The following is a 22563-nucleotide window of genomic DNA, read 5'->3' as shown; positions in this document are numbered from 1 at the left end:
TGAAAATCAAATTTAATCTGCATTGTGAAGCAACGTACCTACCACTAAGATCCAATACGGAAGCTACATGCATGAAAAAATGAAACATTTAGCATTAAGGAAGATTATTAAGTGACATTGCTATAGGACGTACAGCCACAGAGACCGTGGTGTACCATGTACAGGGTACCCACTACCAGATTTTCACGAATGATTAGTAGGCAACTAATATCTACCTACAGACAAGTCAAAGGCACCCAAGCGCAGCCAAATCAAGCTACTGGAATATAAATGGAAATTGGTCGGTGTGAATTTAGAACGCATGAGGGATTTGCTAAATCTGTATGGAAAATATAAAAGATCTGCAGTAAGTTGAGTGTGCATCTTTAAGTTCTAAGAATAAGATGCACCTTTCAAATACTCAAACAAAATCTATATGAAAATATTTTACAAGTATGTGATCACCAAATCTTTGCTCTCAACAAAAAACAAACTTTCTGACCTGCTTAAACATGTATCTCCTCACGACAAATGTAAGGTTTGAGCACATTTTAGAGAGACCGAAAGTGAGTATGTGTGCAAGTTTTTACCCCCAAAACATGGGTAAGATTACCTCTGCTAAAATTGTCTCTCTTACAAACCAGAAGACCAAACTGCAAGACTGAAAATTCAAAATGCAAGTGTCTTTCATAAACTACCAAATACTAGCTTTGTAGATTATGACCAGACACGTCCATAAGGCCAGGCAAGACAGGACGATGACGGGCAACCTAGCGGGCAGACATTGGGCATTGACGTAAAACGTCCCAGTGTATGACATGGCAATAACAAAACAAGTGCACACTTTTAGTAAATAACCAGGTGTGATGAACCTTATTGGAAAAACTATTAAATGGAGGATGAGCATGGTGGTGGAAATATGAAAGGTGTAGAGCTTATGAAAGCTATCAGATAAAAGGTGGGTGATGTGTGACAAATTATTTAAATGTGCAGACCACCAAACTTTGGCTGTACTACCAAACATTACGCTATTGAAGGCCTACTACAACGCAAATCTGCAGGTTAACTCTGAAAATGAACAACACTGTACATACAAATTGTGGCATATATCATACAACAAGGATACAAATACACATGAGGTGATGTTCTAATTCCACCTAAAGATAATCGTAGATATCACACAGTAGGGTCTTGCAAGAAACAATACAAGCCAGTCCCAGGCTAGTTTCTACATTTGTTTCAAACTATTACTACAGTAAAGACTGGAAAGCAGACTACAGAGCAGTGCAGTAAGACACAATAAGCTCCAAAGGTAAAAGTACACAAGGGGTGTGCCTTGTCGCTGCTCCTCTTCGCTTTGGCGATGGAGACCTTGCAGATTCTGTTGCGCCACGACATGGCCGACTGGGATGTGGAAGTGGAAGTTCGCAACCAGACGGTTTTCCTATTTGGGGATGATACTCTGATTTACGTTGCCTACCTTGAGCGATCAGTGAGTGCACTGTTAGATACCATGTCTAAATTTGGTTTGGCCTCAGATGTGCGAGTCAACGACAGAAGTCAGTGATCTTCCCTCTGGCCGGGCTGGTACAGATGGACCCTGCTGCTCTCTTCATGACGGAGCTCCAGTGGGAGCAGGATCACTTCTGTTATCTGGGCATACAGGTAGCACATACTTCAAAGGCCAATTATAGCCTTATCATGGGTAGGGTACTTGTGAAACTGGAGAAGGTTGTTTGTTTTTGGAACCACTTGCCTTGGTCTGTGATGGGCAGGATATCCCCGAGTAAGATGGTGTTGCTACTGTGCTGTCTCTACGTCCTCCAGAATGCCTATGTCGTATGCAGGAATCCACTTATACTAGATCGAATAGCCTTTTGGTGTCCCTAGTGTGGGTCAGTAAAAGGAGTAGGGTAAAACACAAGAGCTAGGAGGACTCGTTCTGCCGGTTCTACAGATGCACCATTTTGCTGAATTATTACAATACGCAGCTCAGTGGGCCAAAATAGGGATAAGGCGCTGCTGGCAGAGTGGGGTGCCAGAACAGATCTACCTGGGTGCCTAATGCGAGGGGCAGGAGTCCATTTATTGTTCGTCAGGTAGCGGAGATCTGGGAGAAGGCGGTCACTTTTGTGCTGCCTAGAGCTCTGTACGCCAGATTACTGCCCCTTAAGTGGTTGTCATGCTTCCAACAGATACAGTCTGTGAGGGATGTGACGCAGGGGTATGACGGGGACTGCACCACAGTGGGTGATTTGTACCACAACAGCACCTTCCTTACATTCGGGGAGGCTCAGGAGTTCTTTCGGCTACGGCCAGGCCAGTTACTGCAGTACACCAAGGTGTCTCACACAGAGCACAAGGTTTGGCTGGATTTCCCTGTGGAGCCAGTGGAGTTGCAGATGCTGCAGCTGGACCCAGAGTTCGACTGAAGGCTTGATATTCTGCATATATAAGGCTCTGAAAGCTGACCGCAAGACTGATATGACTGGGGTCTGGGGCAGATGGACAGGCGATCTGCCTGAACCTGAATGGCAGCGAGTTTGCGCTCAGGTCAGGGAGGTGGCCAGTAATGCACAGTTCAAACAGCACATATTTGACACCTCAGTGAATACACAGGCTTAATTCAAACTCCGCTGCGCGATCCAGAGGTGGAGTGGAGCCTGCAGCATTTTTTCACTTCATGTGGGAATGCAGTACACTCCATAGTTATTGGGAAGATATGCTACAGGTGTTACAGGGATTACACATTTCCAGCTGGAGGCCTCGATACCTTACTGCTTATTAGGTGTACTCCCGACACCCAAGCAAGGGTCTATCAATCAATCAATCAATCAATGACACTTATAGAGCGCGCTACATACCCGTAGGGTCTCAAGGCGCTTAGGGGAGGGGGGGGGGTGCCGCTACTGCTCGAACAGCCAGGTCTTCAGCTTTTTCCTGAAGGAGAGGTGGTCTTGGGTCAGGCGCAGGTCGGTCGGGAGGGAGTTCCAGGTCTTGGCGGCCAGGTAGGAGAAGGACCTTCCTCCTGTAGTTGCTCTTCGGATGCGGGGGACAGCGGCGAGGGCGTGGTTGGCTGAACGGAGGTGGCGTTTGGGAGCGTAGAAGTTGAGCCGGCTGTTGAGGTAGCTCGGGCCTTGGTCGTGTAGGGCTTTGTGTGCGTGGGTGAGGAGGCGGAAGGTGATTCTCTTGTTGACGGGGAGCCAGTGAAGGTCTCTCAGATGTCCGGAGATGTGGCTGTGTCGTGGGATGTCGAGGATGAGTCTGGCTGAGGCGTTCTGGATCCGCTGGAGTCTCTTCTGGAGCTTGGTCGGTGGTACTGGCGTAGAGGGCGTTGCCGTAGTCCAGTCGGCTAGTGACGAGGGCCTGGGTGACGGTCTTCCTGGTCTCGGTGGGGATCCACCAGAAGATCTTCCGTAGCATGCGTAGGATGTTGAAGCACGCGGAGGAGACGTTGTTGACTTGCCTGGTCATGGAGAGGGAGGAGTCCAGGATGAAGCCCAGGTTGCGTGCATGGTCTGTCGGTTTGGGTGCGGTGCCCAGGGCGGGAGGCCACCAGGAGTCGTCCCAGGCGGAGGGTGAGGAGCCCAGGATGAGGACCTCCGTCTTGTCCGAGTTCAGTTTCAGGCGGCTGGTCGTCATCCACTCGGCTACCTCTTTCATCCCTTCGTGTAGGTTGGCTCTGGCGGTGGCGGGGTCGTTGGTCAGGGAGAGGATCAGCTGGGTGTCGTCGGCGTAGGAGATTATGCTGAGGTTGTGTTGGCGTGCGATGGCCGCGAGGGGGCTCATGTAGACGTTGAAGAGGGTGGGGCTCAGAGAGGATCCTTGAGGGACGCCGCAGATGACTTCGGAGGCCTCTGACTTGTACGGTGGTAGGCGGACTCTCTGTGTTCTTCCGTCGAGGAAGGAGATGATCCATTCCAGCGCCTTGTCCTGGATTCCGACGTTGCTGAGGCGCTGTACTAGGGTGCGGTGGCAGACAGTGTCGAATGCCGCGGAGAGGTCTAGGAGGATGAGGGCCGCTGTTTCTCCGTTGTCCATCAGGGCTCGGATGTCATCGGTGGCGGCGATGAGGGCGGTCTCGGTGCTGTGATTGGCTCGGAAGCCGGACTGTGAGGGGTCGAGGGATCCATTCGTCTCGAGGAAGGCGGCCATCTGCTTGTTGACGGTCTTCTCGATGACTTTGGCTGGAAACGGGAGGAGCGAGATGGGGCGGTAGTTCTTGAGTTCGGTGGGGTCCGCTGTTGGTTTCTTGAGTAGAGCGCTGAGTTCGGCGTGCTTCCAGCTCTCAGGGAAGGTGGCGGTGTCGAAGGATGTGTTGATGATGTCTCGCAGGTGGGGTGCGATGACAGCGTCGGCCTTGTTGAAGACGTGGTGAGGGCAGGGGTCGGTCGGTGATCCGGAGTGGATGGAGTTCATCGTGCGGATGGTGTCTTCGTGCTGATCGGGGTCCAGGCGTGGAGGGTGGTGGTGGAGGGTGGTTGTTCGGTCATGGTGAGCGTTGGTTGTTTGTTGAAGCTGTTGTGTATGTCCGCGATCTTGTTGTGGAAGTAAGAAGCGAGGGAGTCGCAGAGGTCTTGCGATGGGGTGATGTCGTTGTTTCCTGCGCTGGGGTTGGATAGCTCTTTCACGATGTTGAAGAGTTCCTTGCTGTTGTGTGCGTTGTTGTCCAGCCGGTCCTTGAATGCAGTTTTCTTGGCGGCGCGGATCAGCTGGTGGTGCTTCCGGGTGGCCAGTTTGAGGGTGGTCCTGTTGTCCGGTGTAGGTTCCCTTCTCCAGACTTTCTCGAGGGCTCGGCAGTTCTTCTTGGAGCTCTTGAGTTCGTCGGAGAACCACGGGGCTTTCTTGCTGCCGGGTCTGCTGGGCGGGGTCCTCAGCGGGGCTAGCTCGTCCGCGCAGCTGCTGATCCACTTCGTGAGGTTGTCGGCGGCCTGGCTGGGGTTCGCTGAGCTGGCAGGAGGGTGCTGGCTCAGGGAGGTGGCGAGCTGGTCTGCTGTGATCTTGTTCCAGCTTCTGCGGGCGGCCTGTTGCTGGTGGTGGTGGGTCGTCGTTCTCTTGAAGGTGAAGTGGACGCAGCTGTGGTCCGTCCAGTGGAGTTCTGTGGCGTGGCTGAAGGCGACGTCTTTGCTGGATGAGAAGACGGCGTCGAGTGTGTGTCCGGCGAGGTGGGTGGGGGTGGACACCAGCTGCTTGAGTCCAAGATTGGCGAGGTTGTCGAGCAGGGTGCTGGTGTTGCGGTCGTTGTTGTTCTCCAGATGGAAGTTGAGGTCCCCCAGGAGGATGTAGTCAGCGGAGGGGAGGGCATGCGGGCTGACGAAGTCGGCGATGTCCTCGCTGAATTGTGTGCGTGGTCCCGGAGGTCGGTAGATCAGGGTGCCTCTAAGGGTGGTGGTCGGGTTGGTGTGGATCTGGAAATGCAGGTGTTCGGCGCTGGTCAGGGTGTTGTCGGTGCTGGTCGTGAGACGGATGGTGTTCCTGTGGATGATGGCGATGCCTCCTCCCATCTGGTTGGCATTGCGGTCCCTCCGGACGATCTTGTAGCCCTCTGGGATGGCGATGGCGATGTCGGGGGCTGAAGAGGCGTTCATCCAGGTCTCCGTGAGGAAGGCAACGTCAGGGGCTGTGGCGTCTAGGAGGTTCCAGAGTTCGATGGCGTGTCTGTGGACGGAGCGGGTGTTGAGCAGGATGCACTTGAGGTGGGTGCTGCTGGTGTTTGACTTGGCGGGTGCTGGTGCGAGGCAGGTCCGGATGCAGGTGAACTTGCAGGCGTGGCAGCTGAACGGTCCGTGGGTGCGTCGTGGGGTGGCTTGGTGGCATTCTGGGCGTCGGCCGGTGTTGAGTGCGATGAGGGTGGCGGCGGAGTACGTCAGGCGGGTCGGTCGGGGTCTTCGTGGGCCAGGGGTCCTGGCGCTGGTCGCGATCCGGTCGCGGACGGGCGCAGACGGGCTTACCTTTGGCGCGCCTTCGGCGCACAATCGGCGCGCCCGCTGCGCGTCAACGCTGCACGTTCGCACGGTCGCCATATAAGGCGAAGTGCGCGGGTGGGCGGAGCAGCTGGGAGGCGGGAGCGGGGAGGGAACAGAAGGAAAAAAGGGGCGGGGTCAGCGGTGGTGGCGGGAAGCGGGGAGGGAAGACGGGGGGCGGCGAGGAAGGCGGGAAACAGATAGGAGAACGCTAATACGAAAAATACAGGCACAAATGGCAATCAAAAAACGCTAACACGGGCAAAAACTATTAACAAAACAAGCACAAATGGAGAACAAAACAGAACAAAACAAGCGACAGCAGGCAAAAACTATTAACAAAAACAAGCACAAATGGGGAACAAAACAAAACAAAACAAACGACAGCAGGGTCAGCCGGCAGCGAGGCAGGCAGCGAGGCAGAGGGCAAGGCAATGGGGCACACGCAGCAGCTGGTGGCCGTGCGGCGCGGGGGTGTCCCACAAGTGGGTCACACTCACCTGTGTCGCACGGTCGCCATATAAGGCCAAGTGCGCGGGTGGGCGGAGCAGCTGGGAGGCGGGAGCGGGGAGGGAACAGAAGGAAAAAAGGGGCGGGGTCAGCGGTGGTGGCGGGAAGCGGGGAGCGGGGAGGGAAGACGGGGGGCGGCGAGGAAGGCGGGAAACAGATAGGAGAACGCTAATACGAAAAATACAGGCACAAATGGCAATCAAAAAACGCTAACACGGGCAAAAACTATTAACAAAACAAGCACAAATGGAGAACAAAACAGAACAAAACAAGCGACAGCAGGCAAAAACTATTAACAAAAACAAGCACAAATGGGGAACAAAACAAAACAAAACAAACGACAGCAGGGTCAGCCGGCAGCGAGGCAGGCAGCGAGGCAGAGGGCAAGGCAATGGGGCACACGCAGCAGCTGGTGGCCGTGCGGCGCGGGGGTGTCCCACAAGTGGGTCACACTCACCTGTGTCGCACGGTCGCCATATAAGGCCAAGTGCGCGGGTGGGCGGAGCAGCTGGGAGGCGGGAGCGGGGAGGGAACAGAAGGAAAAAAGGGGCGGGGTCAGCGGTGGTGGCGGGAAGCGGGGAGCGGGGAGGGAAGACGGGGGGCGGCGAGGAAGGCGGGAAACAGATAGGAGAACGCTAATACGAAAAATACAGGCACAAATGGCAATCAAAAAACGCTAACACGGGCAAAAACTATTAACAAAACAAGCACAAATGGAGAACAAAACAGAACAAAACAAGCGACAGCAGGCAAAAACTATTAACAAAAACAAGCACAAATGGGGAACAAAACAAAACAAAACAAACGACAGCAGGGTCAGCCGGCAGCGAGGCAGGCAGCGAGGCAGAGGGCAAGGCAATGGGGCACACGCAGCAGCTGGTGGCCGTGCGGCGCGGGGGTGTCCCACAAGTGTTATACAGGTTCGCACTTTTGGGATTGGTATTGGCTAAGCGGTGACTCACTGTCCACTGGCCTTGGCCCAGTCCGCCCTCTGCCCATCAATGGTTGCTGGATGTAGTGGAGTGTGTGGTGGCGAAGTGGTGGCTACAGCTGGTGCATACTGACAAGATTGTAAGCCCCATGAAAGATTTATAGTAAATACAATAGATTTTACAAGCACTGTGCAGGCAAAACCTAAAAAACAACTGCTGCGTCCAGCCCTCAACAGAGGCTTGTGTGGCTATCTGCATTAAGGACAAGTTACACAGCTTACACAACAGAACAAAAAAAAAACACAGAATGAGTAGAACAATAAGTACGAGGGGCCAGCTGGCTATTTCCTTTCAACCAAATTTTCTGTCAGATAAACATATCAACATGAAGAGGCACTGGATGGGTTCAGTGAAGAAGGTAAGTTCTAGTTTTCAAGACAGTGTGACACCATTTTTCAAGTGATATGCACTTATCAGCCTGAAGTCCTGCGTTTACAGAATATCAATGGTGGCTTTTCCAAACCTGAAGGAAGCTTTTTTACATCTGAAAAAAATAAATGCCTGCTCTGCCCTAAAGACGTTTGCAGAGTAGTCCAAAATTCCATCCGCATGCTGCCATTTCATAGGGGCTCAATCCAGGCAAGCATCCACAAGTAAGCCTTGCTTCCCATGAACCTTTGATGAACTCTGCTGAAAGACTAGTTTCTGAAGCCAAGAAATTCTACCACATCACACCTATTTCTCATGACTTCTCCAGTTGAAGCCAGAATTAAATTCAAACGTACCTGCACCATCGCCAAATTTTTCACATGCAAAAACCAGCATACTTCTATGCTGCCTGAAAAATCTTGAGAAGATCTGAAAGCATCAGGAGTAAAGAGATTTTCGGATTTGTAACAAAGAAGTTCAAATCCCACTCAGCTGCCACTCCAAAACTGCTGCTGCACTTAATTTACAGTATACAGAAATTAGTGATAGACAATTGCATCTGCACCATGAAAAATTAATTAATCTACGTTACAGTAAATATAAAGACATCAAGTATAGGTTGCCGAATTCCCATCGTGCTCTAACAATATCGAGTTCAATTTCATGTATCCAGTGGCTCATCCCTTCTTTCATCTACCCTGACTCAGTTTCACATTTACACACTCAAGAACCCAAAAAATCCTACAAACAAAACTGTCACTCAAATAATAAGCACTTTAATTAAAATAAAAGTAAGAACAATTGGCTTTTCCAATGCTTGTTAAAATTGTTCCCTGGGATTTGGCTGCACTTAGGCTGACAGATGTAAATGAGGGGAGAAATGAAACCTCACTAAAGCTTACATTTATAATAACGTACAAAGAAGTAACAAATATGCTTTGGTGCAAGTACCTCATATCAGGGTCTCATGAGAGTACACAAGTCAGAATATTGGATCGGTATTTATATAGGGCTTTAGATGAATACTGCAAGGCCTCAGGCAATTTTTTGACTACTGAGTACCTAGCTACTCGTTTTGTATAGTTTATTAAGAGCCCTTCTAGAGTATGGTTGAAAGGGTGTTGGTAGTAATTTGGTCTTTGTGGGAAAAGTTGGGTGCAATGCATGAGGTTTGGAAAAATGATAGAACTGCAGATAGTGTTGGGAAAAGACCCACTGCGAATTATGGATACTTATCATTTTAGTGCATTAGTTATTTGAAATGAAAAAAAAGGATCCTTCAAATTATTACAGACCTAAGCTGTGCTGTGGGACATGGAGAACTTCACAGTAGCATTTTAATTTATGAGGCAAATGAGTGGCAGTGTCCAGCTCCACTGGCTGCATTGCTGTTTTCTTTGGCTCAGTGTATGCTGTTTCCCAAACATGATGTTTGTTAGAATTATGTAGAAGAATAAATATGTTTCAAGAATACATATTTCGTGTGCTTCCTAGACAACTGTATGATCAAAGATAGATTTTGAGACAACACAGATAATCTAAGTGCTTTATTGCTTTAACATCGAAGCTAGCAGAAGGAGGTTGTACTTCTGGTTTGATCAAAAGACTTAGTGAAAGAAGCCAACACCACAGATCAAATTCAATCTAATATTGTACTGGATGGGTGCAGAAATGTGTACAGCACCCACAAGGTTCATAATTCAAATGCTTGATGGGAATGACTATTTGTCAGAGTAGATGCTTGTGCACTGCAATATGTTTCCAGTACTGGACAAACAAAACTGCATGAAGAACCACATTGGTGTTTTTCACTCTTCATTAGTAGGTTTCACTATGCTTTTATACGATGTGTATGTATGTGTACTGTTGTGCAAAATTTTCCTGTATCAGCCAGAACTAAAGCCTCTTCAGATGCCATTACTGGAATGTTAGAGCTGATGCTCAGGTAAGGAGAATATTAGTCAGCTCAGAGACATAGGGCACCCTGATAGGAGTTGGGATGTATAAGTTGAACGTTGAGAGGGGTATTGCAGAAGCTGCATCCTATTATGTCATTGACCCTGACGATGCAGAGTAGATCTCAACTTGAACTGAGAGAGGCCCCAGCTTCCTGAGACCAAAAATTGTGTTTCAGTGGACCACAATACCTGCCTCAGTTTGTGCGCTGCAGGTTGTAAGGTCAACACTGAAAGAACTAGAACCCAGGTGAACTATCGGGATTCCACATGTTGGCAGCACGGAGATAACAGAGCAACTTTTCCCGATGTGACTAACAACATTTAGGTGAGTATGAGTGAAGACTGAATAAATGTTGTAGGAATGTGATCGAGAGTAGGTTCAGAAAAGTTTAAGTAATGTATATATCATATCAGAGAACAAGAGCATGAAATGTACAGGGCATCCAAACCAGAGGAAGTATTCTACACGTAAGTAAGTAGTTCCGTCGCAAAGTTGTATTCAGTGAAGTTCTGAGGGGCAACTGAAAACAGATGGAGCTGTTGCCAGATGTAAAAAAAGAAACAACACGACTTCTGTAGGCAATATAGTATAACGTTCATATAAAGCGAGCAGAAGGTCAGTCAGCTCTGTGGATCTGGAATCTGAACTTCAATTTACAATTTGGCAGCCAGTTTCTTTTACACATTTGTGAGCGCAAATACGTAATTTATTTGCATTTTCAATAATACATTTGCTTAAGCACAACGTCATATCAAGAAGTAATACTTCCTGCAAAAAACAAGCTAATCACACTATTATGGAATGCAACTCGTGCACGTTATTCGTTACATTTCTTCACTACTACTGTGCTACCAGTTGTCCTTAGCTTATCTGTTTCAAACCTAGCAATGCTCACTCCCTACAAGTTTACTACTCTACAAGGCCTAATCTCCCACCCATCCTGCGCTTCTGTGCTACTTTATCTACATATTTTCTCAGAGACGTGTTCTCGCAATGCGGGCCTGTAACTTTCCATTTCTGCTGTGTCCAATTATATTTCTCTATTCTACGGAAGCTTGTGTCTACTTCCCGCTCCCGGGTCCTGACTCCATTTTGCACTGCTTTTCTATTCTACAATTGCAAACAGGCTTAGGCCTGTATTTGTCCTTTAATACGTACATCTGTACACTTCTTTCTGCTGATGCTTGCATTGACATGAGGGGGCCTTCTTCATGGTCTACATTTATTGTTACATTAACCCCTTTAGTTGATTTTTCAACTATTTCTTCACCTTCCCTTTTGTTTGGAGTCATCAATGTGTATACAGTCTCCTTAACGTCCTGCATCCTATTGACCCTGAAGTTGCAGAGTAGATCTCCGGCTCATCCTGAGGGAGATCTCAGGCTTCTCCTGAGAGAGGCCCCAGCTTCCTGAGACCCAAAATTGTGTTTCAGTGAACCACACCACCTGCCTCAGTTTAGATGCTGCATGTTGTAAGGTCAACACTAATAGAACTAGAACCCAGGTGAACTATCAGGATTCCATATGTTGGCAGGCACTGAGGTTACAGGGCCCCTTTTGTGATAATGAACGTTGTAGGAATGTGATTGAGAGTATGTCCAGAAAGGTTTATGTACTGTATATATCATATCAGAGAACAACAGAATGAAATGTACAAGGCATCCAAACAAGAGGAAGCCTGATACATGAAGTAAGTAGTTCAGTCGCAAAACTGTATTCAGTGAAGTTCTGAGGGGGGGGGGACTGAAAATAGATGGAGTGATGGATTCTCACAATTATTTACTGAATGGGCTATTATAGTTACAGGCTAAGGCAATTACAGTGCATTATAAAAGTACCTAACTTCGAGAAATTGTTGTCATTTGAACATCAAACTCAGAACAAGTTTATCTCATTATCCGTCATAATCTTTAAAAACAAACAAGCCATCATTAAAGGGCTCAGAATAAATAACATGTAGAATGTTAAAATGATCAGGTGAAGAAGAGGCTTTTCCCTATGTTACATACAGTTTTCCCTGTTTAAAAGTAAGTGAACAATATAGTCTCTCAAGTAAAAGGTCTTCTGCAGTTGCAAGTTTTGCAATTACCAAAACAGCTGTCGGTATTCTGCCGGGCAGGCTAAAAGGACTGGAGCTGTTGCTCTTCCTGAGGTGCCGCCAAACAGGAAGCATGTTTTTAAAGAAGCACATGTCCCTTTAATGGAAATTGTTTGTTTAAAAAAAAAAAAAGTTCTGCAGGTAAAGCCTAGGAGAAGAAAAGGTGGACTTTCTCCTCTGGGGCTCTGGCCCCAAGATGCATTTTGAGCCCTTGGCAATGGGCTCAAACGCTGATGAAGCTGCAGAGAAGGATTGAACCTCCACAGAGTTGAGCGCAGGTCTAGCAGTACCACTGATTCAGCATGGTGGTGGAATGCCCAGAGCCAATAGTGAGATGGGGAACTCAGGTTCAATCTGTGAAAGAGTCTTCATGATGGCCATTGGGTTGAATTCCACACTGGCTTCACGGGGCCCTTGATTGTTGGCCTGTTCTGCGCTTCGAGGAATCAAGGCAGCAGTGGGGTGGGGGTGCGGAAGGGCAGAGTGAGGCAACACTCATCATATGCTCGACTGAGTCCCTGGAACGCTGAGAGACTGTGCTGCAGAGACATTCATTTTTAGAATTTTCTCATGTTATAAGCACACAACAAGAAACTGGTGATGCAGTCAATTAAAGGCACCATCGTGCTGCTTCAAAATCATTGCACACAAAGTTAGAACAATAATGTAATACAGGCATATTGTTCAATGTGGCATTGATTTCCATCTGTTCCATCATCCTCCCTTTTTGTCCTATCCATTTGGCTTACTATCAGAGTTCCTTTCAGTCCCATCTTCCTGGTTTGCTAGATGCGTCTTCAACAGGTACCAGACATCTTTACGTCAGGATGTTCAGGGGAGCAAGGAGATCTTTGCCTCAACTTCGTCATTACAAACAATTGGATCTTTGACCAAGTCTTTCATAATTTGACCAGGCACTCTACTACTTCTCAATGCCACCATCCTCTTGGTTAGTAAAAGTGCCCCCGTCTGTATATTCCTATGTGGTTTCATCCTTCACATGTCCCAGTAGCGCCTTTCAAGAGGTTAGTTTTAGATCTGTGTTAATTGTTTTTGACAAATCAAGTGCTATATCCCCCGAGTAGTTTTGTGCAGAGACAGTCATCGCAATGGTGGGAAAGGCACAGAAAAAGATTAAATCTGACTTCTTCAACTAAAAAGCCAAAGAACAAAGAACTGCGAATTTAGAGGCTAGTGACATGGTTACTGCTCTGTGAAAAGACAGAAAGACATGATGGGGCACTGGACTCTCTTCTAAAGAAATAGGTAGATTTGAGGTAGATGCAAAAGTGGAAGCAATGGAGGCCAAGAGGAGGAATGTGGAGATAATGACATCCTTGCTGGAATCTGGCAAGGACAGCCTGGAAACCAGACTGGGAGGCATTGAGAAGATTACCATCAGAGACCTTGACCTCAATCAATCAATCATTCAGGGACACAATTCCGTTGAAAGTAGCTTCCCTTAAGGAAGCACTTCAAATGGAGAGTAACATATACTGATGACACTACCAAAAATATGGAAACTACAAGTGATCCGCAAAGACCTTCTAGTCTTTGTGGATCACTTGTAGGCTGGAACAAAAATCAGATGTATATGTTATCGCATGTAGATCTCGATTGATTTTGGAAGGAATAAAATAGACCCCTTAAATGCAATATAGAGGTACACCCTGAGACTTTGGGGATTGATTTGTACTTTGAAGTTCACTACCTGATGCTCTCTTGTTACTGCTATGATGACATCACGGGTTTGAATGATCAAACTGCAAAGACAAATGTATAACTAAAAATATCCCTCTATCCCTATACTTCATTCTATTGTCCTCTCTCTTCTTGCTCCAGTTTTCGTTCCTTCCCAACCCTCTTCTTTTTCCTGTCTGGATGCGGACATAGCCGCCAGACTGGTGTTCAAAATTGCATTTTTCTAACACTGAATAAAAATGATTTAAATCTAAAAAATGTTTCCTATTTAGAAAATCAAAAGCAGGGATGATGGCCTGCTGTCCCTTACAGGCCTCCATCCTTGAATCTGCAGCTATTCACAGGGGACCCAAATTTTGACCTGCCTAAATAAATTCCACCTTTATTATTATTATTATTCTGAGTTTTGTATAGCGCCTGGTTACCAAATAGGCATCCCAGCGCTCGCCAGATAATAACACTACCAAAGAATAATGCAGGGTTTAAGCAGAAAACAGAAACGTCTTTAAAAGTTTGCGGAACCGGAGAAGACTAGCTTCCGAACGAAGTTGTAGGGGCAGTGAATTCCACAAAGTGGCCACATTTATCGAAAACCTTCTGCCACCAGTTCTAGCCCTCTTCACCCTCCCGACCTGAAGAAGATGTTGATGGTCGGAGCGAAGAGAGCGAGGAGCCTTGTAAGGCTGGACCATCTCCCCCAGAATAGGTGGGCCTACCCCATGCAGAACTTTATGGGCTATACAGAGTGATTTGAATTTCACCCTGTCCCTAACAGGGAGCCAATGCAGAGCCCTCAGCGCCGGGCGAGCAGACTGACGCCTGGGGAGACCCGTCAAGAGCCTGGCGGCAGCATTCTGCACTTGCTGCAGTTTGTTCAGGGTAGATTCAGGTGCACCCAGGAATAACGCGTTGCTGAAATCCAGCCGCGAGATGATCAATCCCTGGATGAGAAGCCTCCTAGTGGACGCTGGGAGCAAAGGTAAGATCTTCCGGGCTGAGCGGAGCAGGCCAAAACACACGCCAGCAGTCTTTTTAGCATGCGTTTTAAACGAAAGGCCCCGCTCCAGCCACACCCCCAAGCTCTTGATCTCCTGCTTGGGGGTGGGTACCGGTCCCAGACAGTCAGGCCAGCTGCTGGGGGACAAAGATGGAGAGGAGTTCCCCAGCAGCATGAGTTCCGTCTTGGAGCCGTTCAACTTTAGCGCTGAGCTGCACATCCACGTGTAGATCTTCTCCAGACACGAGTGCAGCCGGTCGGGATGATGCGCCGACTGGGAAAGGCCAACCACCAGCTGAGTATCATCAGCGTAGCTGATGATTTTAATACCCAGCGGCAGTACCACACTCTCCAGGGGGGCCATGTAAATGTTGAATAAGGTAGGGCTCAATGAAGAGCCCTGTGGCACCCCACACTGGAGAGGGATTGTAGATGATTTTTCATGGCCTTCCCACACCTCAAATGTCCGACCTTCCAAGAAGGAAGCAAACCATTTGAGAGCCACACCGGTGACCCCCACCCCCGACAGCCGTTGGAGAAGCACCTGATGGTCCACGGTGTCAAAAGCAGCACTGAGGTCCAGGAGGATCACTGCCACTGATCCCCCCGAATCCAAAATGCTCCTTGCATTCTCCACGACCGCCAACAGGGCGGTGTCAGTCCCCTGACCGGGACGAAAACCCGTTTGGGAATCGCCCAGGAGGGAGTTAGCTTCCAGGAAGTCCGACAGGCGACTGTTTACCAACTTCTCAGCCACCTTACTAATACCCGACAGCAAGGAGATCGGCCTAAAGTTGGCGAGGTCGGCGGGATCCAGGTTAGGCTTTTTCAAAAGAGCCTTAACCACCGCCCCTTTCCAACTGGGGGGGACTATCCCTTGAGTGAGGGACAAGTTTATAAGGTCCGTCACTGGGCCGCCGATGGTAGAAGCCACCTGTTTAAGATATTTAATAGGTGCTGGGTCTTTCGGGGAACCACTCTTCATGGTCCTCAAAACCGAGAGAGCTTCCTCCGTAGTGACCGGACCGAGAGAGGCCAGCTCCACTGATCGCATCCTAAGTTGGGAACTGAAGTTATCATCCAAGGAAGAAGCCTCCCCCTGGCGGGGAAGGGAAGCCAGTATGTTGTCGATTTTGGATTTAAAAAAGGAGGCCAATTCTATGCATTTTTTGCGTGGGTCCTCGTGGATGACCTGAGGTTCGGGGATATTCAGTAGTTCCTTTATGACCCTGAACGACTCTTTGGAAGAGTTGGCCGCAGAGCCTATTCTCTCTTCAAAGAATCCCGATTTTGCCACCCGAATAGCAGATTTATAACTGCTCAGAGCCGCACGATATTGTTTCCGGCTCGTTTCACTCCAGTCTCTTCTCCAGGACCGCTCTAGCCTCTTGCATCCCTTCCTCAGGGTCCTCAATTCAGACGAATACCAAGGCGCCGAACCCACTCTCTTCCCCCTCGTAAGTTGTTTCTTTTTTGGAAGGAGGGTGTCCAACGAGTCCGAGAGCCAGATGTAAAAATTGGCATCAGCACTGATCGGGTTGACTCCCCGAGGGGGTAGCGTAGCCTCCAGGTGTGCCGCCCAGGAATCAACTATGAGCCTCGACCAGGCTCTTTCCAAGATTTGAACCCTTGGGGCCACCGCTACTGGACTATCAAATTGCCACTTTGCGGACACCAAAAAATGGTCTGTCCAAGGCAGGGCAAGAGCCGGAGATGAATTGAGATAGTCCAGATTTGAAAGTATGGGATCTAGCAAGTGGCCCTTCTCATGGGTCGCGCCCGAGTTGGCCAAATTGATTCCAAAAGATTTGAGGTCCTCGAGAAGATCTACACCCACGACATTGGTGGGGTCATCAAGATGGATATTGAGGTCCCCGAGAAGGACAAAATTGGCAGATGAGGAAGCAAGAAGTGCGGTAGTTTCTAGGAGAGAGTTAGGGAAATTTCCCAAGGGTCCAGGAGGGCGATAAATCAGCAAGCCTACCAAGGACACTGTAGGTGAAAGACGAAGGGAAAACTGACAGCTCTCACAATCAGTCACCCCTCCGATCTGAATCTTACAAGCCAGCGTGTCTCTGAAAAGGATAGCAATGCCTCCTCCCCTCCCTATAGGTCTATCAAGGTGGGATATAAGAAAACCTGGAGGGAGTGCTCTGACCATATCAGGGCCGGAGCTGGATGAGAGCCAAGTCTCGGTAAGAAACAACACATCGAGCTCGTGATCCAAGATGAGTGAATTAATTTCAATGGCATGACTCGGCAAGGACCGGCAGTTTAATAGAGCCATGGAAAGGGCGGATTTCCCCGCCACTAAATTCTGGCCGGACAGACAGGCTCTACACGGTAGGAAAGGAAAGGTTCCCTCCTGTGCAAAACAACAACTGGTAGGGTGGGGCGAACGATAGGAGATAAGAACATCCCTCCCATATCGTAACCTGTTGGTAGGAGGCGCCAGAGGAACGGGCATGATGACAGGCCCTAGGCCCGTCTGGGCCCGGACGGGCACAGACGGGCTGAACTCTGGCGTAACTCCGGCGTCAATTCGGCGTCAATTCGGCGTCCCCGCTGCGCGGAACCGCTGCGCGTTGACATGGCTACCTATATACTGAACCAGCAAGGTAGAGAAAGGACTGATGCACGCTGCTCCCACTCACCAAAGATGGCCGCCTCGAGACAGGGCGAAGGACCCGCAAAGAGCGGTGAGTTGTACCAATTAGGGTGCAAGTAGAGATGACAGAGATGAGGGTATGTGGGCCAGGCAATTTTAAAATCAAGGAATAAGTGCCCAAAATTAAAATAAACTCAAATACAAAAACGGGAGAGTAAAAACGAACAGACTGCTACTGCACACACACTACTCGTAAATAGCGCCACACGCTGGTCAAGGACCGCGCTGACCGAGGTTGCCTACCTATATACTCAACCAGCAAGGTAGAGAAAGGACTGATGCACGCTGCTCCCACTCACCAAAGATGGCCGCCTCGAGACAGGGCGAAGGACCCGCAAAGAGCGGTGAGTTGTACCAATTAGGGTGCAAGTAGAGATGACAGAGATGAGGGTATGTGGGCCAGGCAAATTTAAAATCAAGGAATAAGTGCCCAAAATTAAAATAAACTCAAATACAAAAACGGGAGAGTAAAAACAAACAGACTGCTACTGCACACACACTACTCGTAAATAGCGCCACACGCTGGTCAAGGACCGCGCTGACCGAGGTTGCCTACCTATATACTCAACCAGCAAGGTAGAGAAAGGACTGATGCACGCTGCTCCCACTCACCAAAGATGGCCGCCTCGAGACAGGGCGAAGGACCCGCAAAGAGCGGTGAGTTGTACCAATTAGGGTGCAAGTAGAGATGACAGAGATGAGGGTATGTGGGCCAGGCAATTTTAAAATCAAGGAATAAGTGCCCAAAATTAAAATAAACTCAAATACAAAAACGGGAGAGTAAAAACGAACAGACTGCTACTGCACACACACTACTCGTAAATAGCGCCACACGCTGGTCAAGGTTGCTTTACAAACCTCTCTAAATGAATATTTTGCTATGTGATATTTTAGTACATAGGTTTCATCGTAAAATGACAGTCGAGGGGCAAAAAGCAGACGCTCAGTTTGCAGCCACTATTGGTGACCTGCCTACATCCAACCCCAGGGATATAATGCTTTACACCCACATCAGGAGTGAACAGTGTTTTATTAATTAAAGTCAGGAAAATGAATTTATTGTTGCAATGATGTCTTTGCCTGTTTTGAAAAATACATGAAGTGTTTTTGAAGTATAAGCAAAGAGGAGGCAATATTATACTGGTTAATCCCGAGACTGTTTACTCACTACTCTTTTATAGAGGTCATCATATGAGTTTAGACAGTTCTGGTCAATTTAGCCTCAGTTAACTGAAGGAGACGATCTACTGGTTTGCCACACAGACACTGACCTGTAAACACTGAAGTGCTGTATCCTTGTAAGCAGGGCTCAGGTCCTAAAACAAGAAGTATGTAGACACACCAAGTTAGGCAGAATGGTTGTTACATCACTGCAGGTGACATCACAGGAAGTGACATCACCACCTGTGACATCACTGGAAGTGGCACCACAACCCATGACCTCACAGGAAATTACATAGGTAATATGATCTCACATATTTTTGAGCAGTTCTGTTATGAGTACATTTGAGCGCATTACAATATTTAACAAATTAGCTTTTGTACTGGGGTTGTGCCATAATATTGACGCAACCCCCAATGTAAAATCAGGGCCTCAACGTATGCATTTTTTTTTAAATCTCTGCCACAAAGAAATTGGCAACAAGGAGAAATGTGGCAGTAAATCTGTTTTTCTTAATTGTTTGCAATATCTGTATTTTAAAATATCTTAAGGGGTTAAGGCACCTGCTCCAGAGATCTTTGTGTGCCAGCTAAATATTAGGGAATAATAATAATGGTATGATAACTCTGGAGGATAACATATTTGCTGAAGAGATCTGTGTTTTTCCTTGGCCTAGTTTTGATTCAACGTAGCATAGAAGGTTATTATGTCTGCTGCAAAGCACAATATGAAACACACAGATGACAGATGTTTATTTTATGTGAAATCGATAAGTGGGTTACTGCTTTTAAGACAGATATTTTTGTTACTTGCAGTTCATAAATTGTGATCTTTCTAATATAGCACAGTGAGATATGAGGGACATGTGGTTCCTACAACTTGTAATCTTCGCTGTCTTATGGAACACATCCTTTAAATTGATGTACACACATATCATTTGTCATGTGATATAAAGCACTCGGAGACCCTGCTTTGGGATGAGTAGTGGCACTTCACATCCCAATGCAGGGTGTTCGAGCGTTTAACATCACACGTACACGAATAACAATTTAAATACCCCTATTTTGTTTTACTTCTTTTATATCACTTTAGCACTATTGTAGTGCTAAAGCGTGATAAAAGAAATAAAACAAAATAGTGGTATTTAAATTATTTGTGTCAATATTGGGTCAATAAACACTTCTGACGTTCTTGCAGTGTGTGCATATCTCTTATATACATGGGCTGAACACAGACAAAAGCATTTCTTTCTTAAGTACCTGTGAGGAGAGAAAATGGGAGCCTTTGTGAGAAATAAAACCTCCCCTTGGAACCAATATATCACCAACAACGTGCAATCCACCACTCTATTGCACCATTAATTAACTAAATATGGATTCATGTATACCGCCAGGAAAGAAATTTTACACAAAGCTTAAATTAAAAAGAATCTCATGTGTATACTTAACTCTTTAACATAATGTTTTCACAGTAAAAGAATCTTTCATATCCCAATTAAAAACATTTCCCAATAAAAACATACCCTATTGCAGCCCCACCCAAGGCAAGTAAGCGCAGTAAATCACATATCAATCAAAGCATTTAACTTTGTGAATCAAATTGGAGATGCCACAAACACAGTACACATAAATCTGTTGCAACTGCTGATCCAATAATTCACATCACACTTGAGGACTGGTGAAAACACTATTTTTCATCTACATTTCTCTTTGCAATTGGATTCAGCTTAAACTTGCGTTGATGCATTTTGGTGGACTTAGGTACATACGCACCACGTTCTTCAGGACAATACTTTTGGGTATAGATCACGTCAATTTAAAATTAAACAAATACATAAATATCACTTAATGGCAGTGCCATAAAGTTATTCGTCTGTTCTTTTGAGTTTTTTAAACATGTGCCCCAACCTTCTGGGTAAGGATATAGTCTTCTATACATTTTAGGGATCACCCCTTAGAATAAGTCCAGCAATGTGACCAGACAAGTGAGCACCACATGAGGTCCTCTCTCTGGATAGGGATCAGGTCTCATACCACTATAGTCACTTTCAATCTTCAAGTATTCAAGTATAGGATATGCTACCTCAAGTGGCACGTTGTTTCTATATTGGGCTGGTCTTCAATTATTTCAAAAGCGACCCAAAACCATATATTGAGTTAAAAATTATAGCCCTTTTGTTGCATTTTTTATGGGGCTCGGATACTTCTTCCTCCGTTCAAAAAACGGAATCCCTATTTAGTTGGTGAATGGTGGGGTTAAGTGGTGAATTGCCCCTTGTGGGTGAAATGTTGGTCCCAAGGGGAGTTTTTATTTCTCTTTTTTCAGCCTATATTTCCCCTCCATTGCATCTAGGGGTGAGGTTCCCAATAACTCCCAGACAGAATACTCCAACAAAAGGAGGCCTAATGACACCTTAACTTGTTTTGGGTGAAGCTGGAATGTGATTAAGCCTCTTCCCCATCGGCAGCACATTACTGCTCGGAACAAAAGCAGACAACGTGCAGGTGCTGCTGAAAGTGTCCCGGTGTCTGAAAATAATCAGAGGCAAATGTAGCAAATTTCTGTGAATTTAGGAAAGGAACGTGGCACTCTGCTGAAAGCGGACAGCTTTGCAGCAGGGTAGACACGTCTACCCTGTAAAAATAGTGGGTAGATGGCATCTAACCTTGACTTAAACCCTGCTTGAAAGTTTATAGACAAAAAGGTGAAACAGGAGGAAACAGGCTTGGTCAGTAATCTCCAATTTTAAACTGGATGTCCAGCCGCACTATTTATAAAGCACATACGCACTTTATTGGAAACAAAAGTTTTTAGCCCTGAGTTTAGGTGACTGGCCTTTTCTTAAGAACCTTCCCGAATGGCGCCGGCCAATAGCAGTATTGAATGCAGGTTCTGTGGCTATCATTCCGAAATAATGGAACACATAGTTTGTGTATGCCTTGTATTGCTCACGGCCAGAGGGTCATTGCTGCGAGGCCAATGGATCAGGTTGGGAGTTGGATCTTGTCGCCAAGCAATATTGGTCACCCTAAATCCTAACAACACCAAGTTAAAAAATTGGGCTTACGAAATTCGTCCACAAAATGTCAAAACTACTAGAAGTCACATCCACAACCAATCCCTCCTCATCTTAGCATGGCGGCCAAGTTAAAAGGCCGAACAATTGAGCTAGAGACTACATTATCAGAAAACCAGAGCGAGGTCCTCCAGAAGAACATTATTAGCCTATAATGATCCATTTACTTTTTAGTAATTTAAAACCCACCGTTTTTAACATCTATTATTGTCATTTTATATTGTTCGAACCAGACATGTTTTAAATTGTAAATGGTTTTCTTTTTAACAAATTAATAAAGAGTCTGTATATATAGGAGGGAGTGCTGCATGTGAATGATATATGGCATTGATGTTTGGAGACGTGTAAATGCAGCATCCTCTGAGAGCGAGACACAGCTTTTGCCATCAACTTACGGTGATAAAACTAATGTCAAATTCATTAGGTTTATACTGTAAACAGCCACAAAACAGGAGATCCCAGTATCTGGGATCAAAGTAAAGAGAGGAAATAATGAGTGCAGCGTTCGACACTGTAGCTCATTCCACCTTGCTACAGTGTCTGAACAAAGGTGGAGTTGTGGGGACTGCGCTGAAGTGGATTCAATCTTTTCTGTCCAATAGGGGCTTTCAGGTTAGACAGGGGGAGTATTACTCCCGTATGATCAACTTGGGTCAAGGAGTGCCGCAGGGCTCTGCCTTGAGTCCAACCCTGTTCAACCTTTATGTGGCCCCTGTAGCAAACATCGTGGAGAGGCATGGCCTGCAAATTGTGTCATACGCCGATGACACTCAACTGGTTGTCTCGCTGTCGCGGGCACCAGAGGTGGCGGCATCTAACTTCAGTGCTTGCATGAAGGAGCTTGCCTCCTGGATGTCTAACAACTGCCTGAAGTTGAATGGTGCCAAAACTGAGGTGCTCGTGGTGGGGGGCGACCCGTCTGTATGGTCATCGGCGTGGTGGCCGGCATGCCTAAACAATACTCCTGTACCCTGCCAGCAGGCTAAAAATCTTGGGGTAATGTTTGACTCAGACCTTTCATTCACTCCCCAGATTGGTCGTGTGGTTGGGACTTGTGTTGGCGTTCTCAAAAACCTGCGGAAGACTCTT

At 47.1% G+C, this 22563-nt stretch overlaps 1 protein-coding gene across 5 annotated transcripts in view; it reads right to left on the bottom strand.

Annotated features, from left to right (window-relative positions):
* CCDC149 (coiled-coil domain containing 149) overlaps nt 1-22563 on the bottom strand; it is a 480627-nt gene that overhangs the window by 362855 nt on the left and 95209 nt on the right. The window contains exon 2 of one of the 5 annotated variants that reach the window (XM_078678385.1): nt 18508-18552. The exons of the other annotated variants lie outside the window; for them this stretch is intronic. Within the exon in view, the coding sequence (XP_078534511.1) occupies nt 18508-18552 (45 nt within the window). The remainder of the gene's footprint in view (nt 1-18507; nt 18553-22563) is intronic. 5 annotated transcript variants of the gene reach the window in all.

The sequence above is a fragment of the Lissotriton helveticus genome, chromosome 2_2 (genome assembly GCF_964261635.1).
Source record: "Lissotriton helveticus chromosome 2_2, aLisHel1.1, whole genome shotgun sequence".
NCBI classification, from domain to species: Eukaryota; Metazoa; Chordata; class Amphibia; order Caudata; family Salamandridae; genus Lissotriton; species Lissotriton helveticus.
The sequence above is the reverse complement of the archived record's forward strand: the minus strand, read 5'-3'. Positions and strand labels throughout refer to the sequence as shown.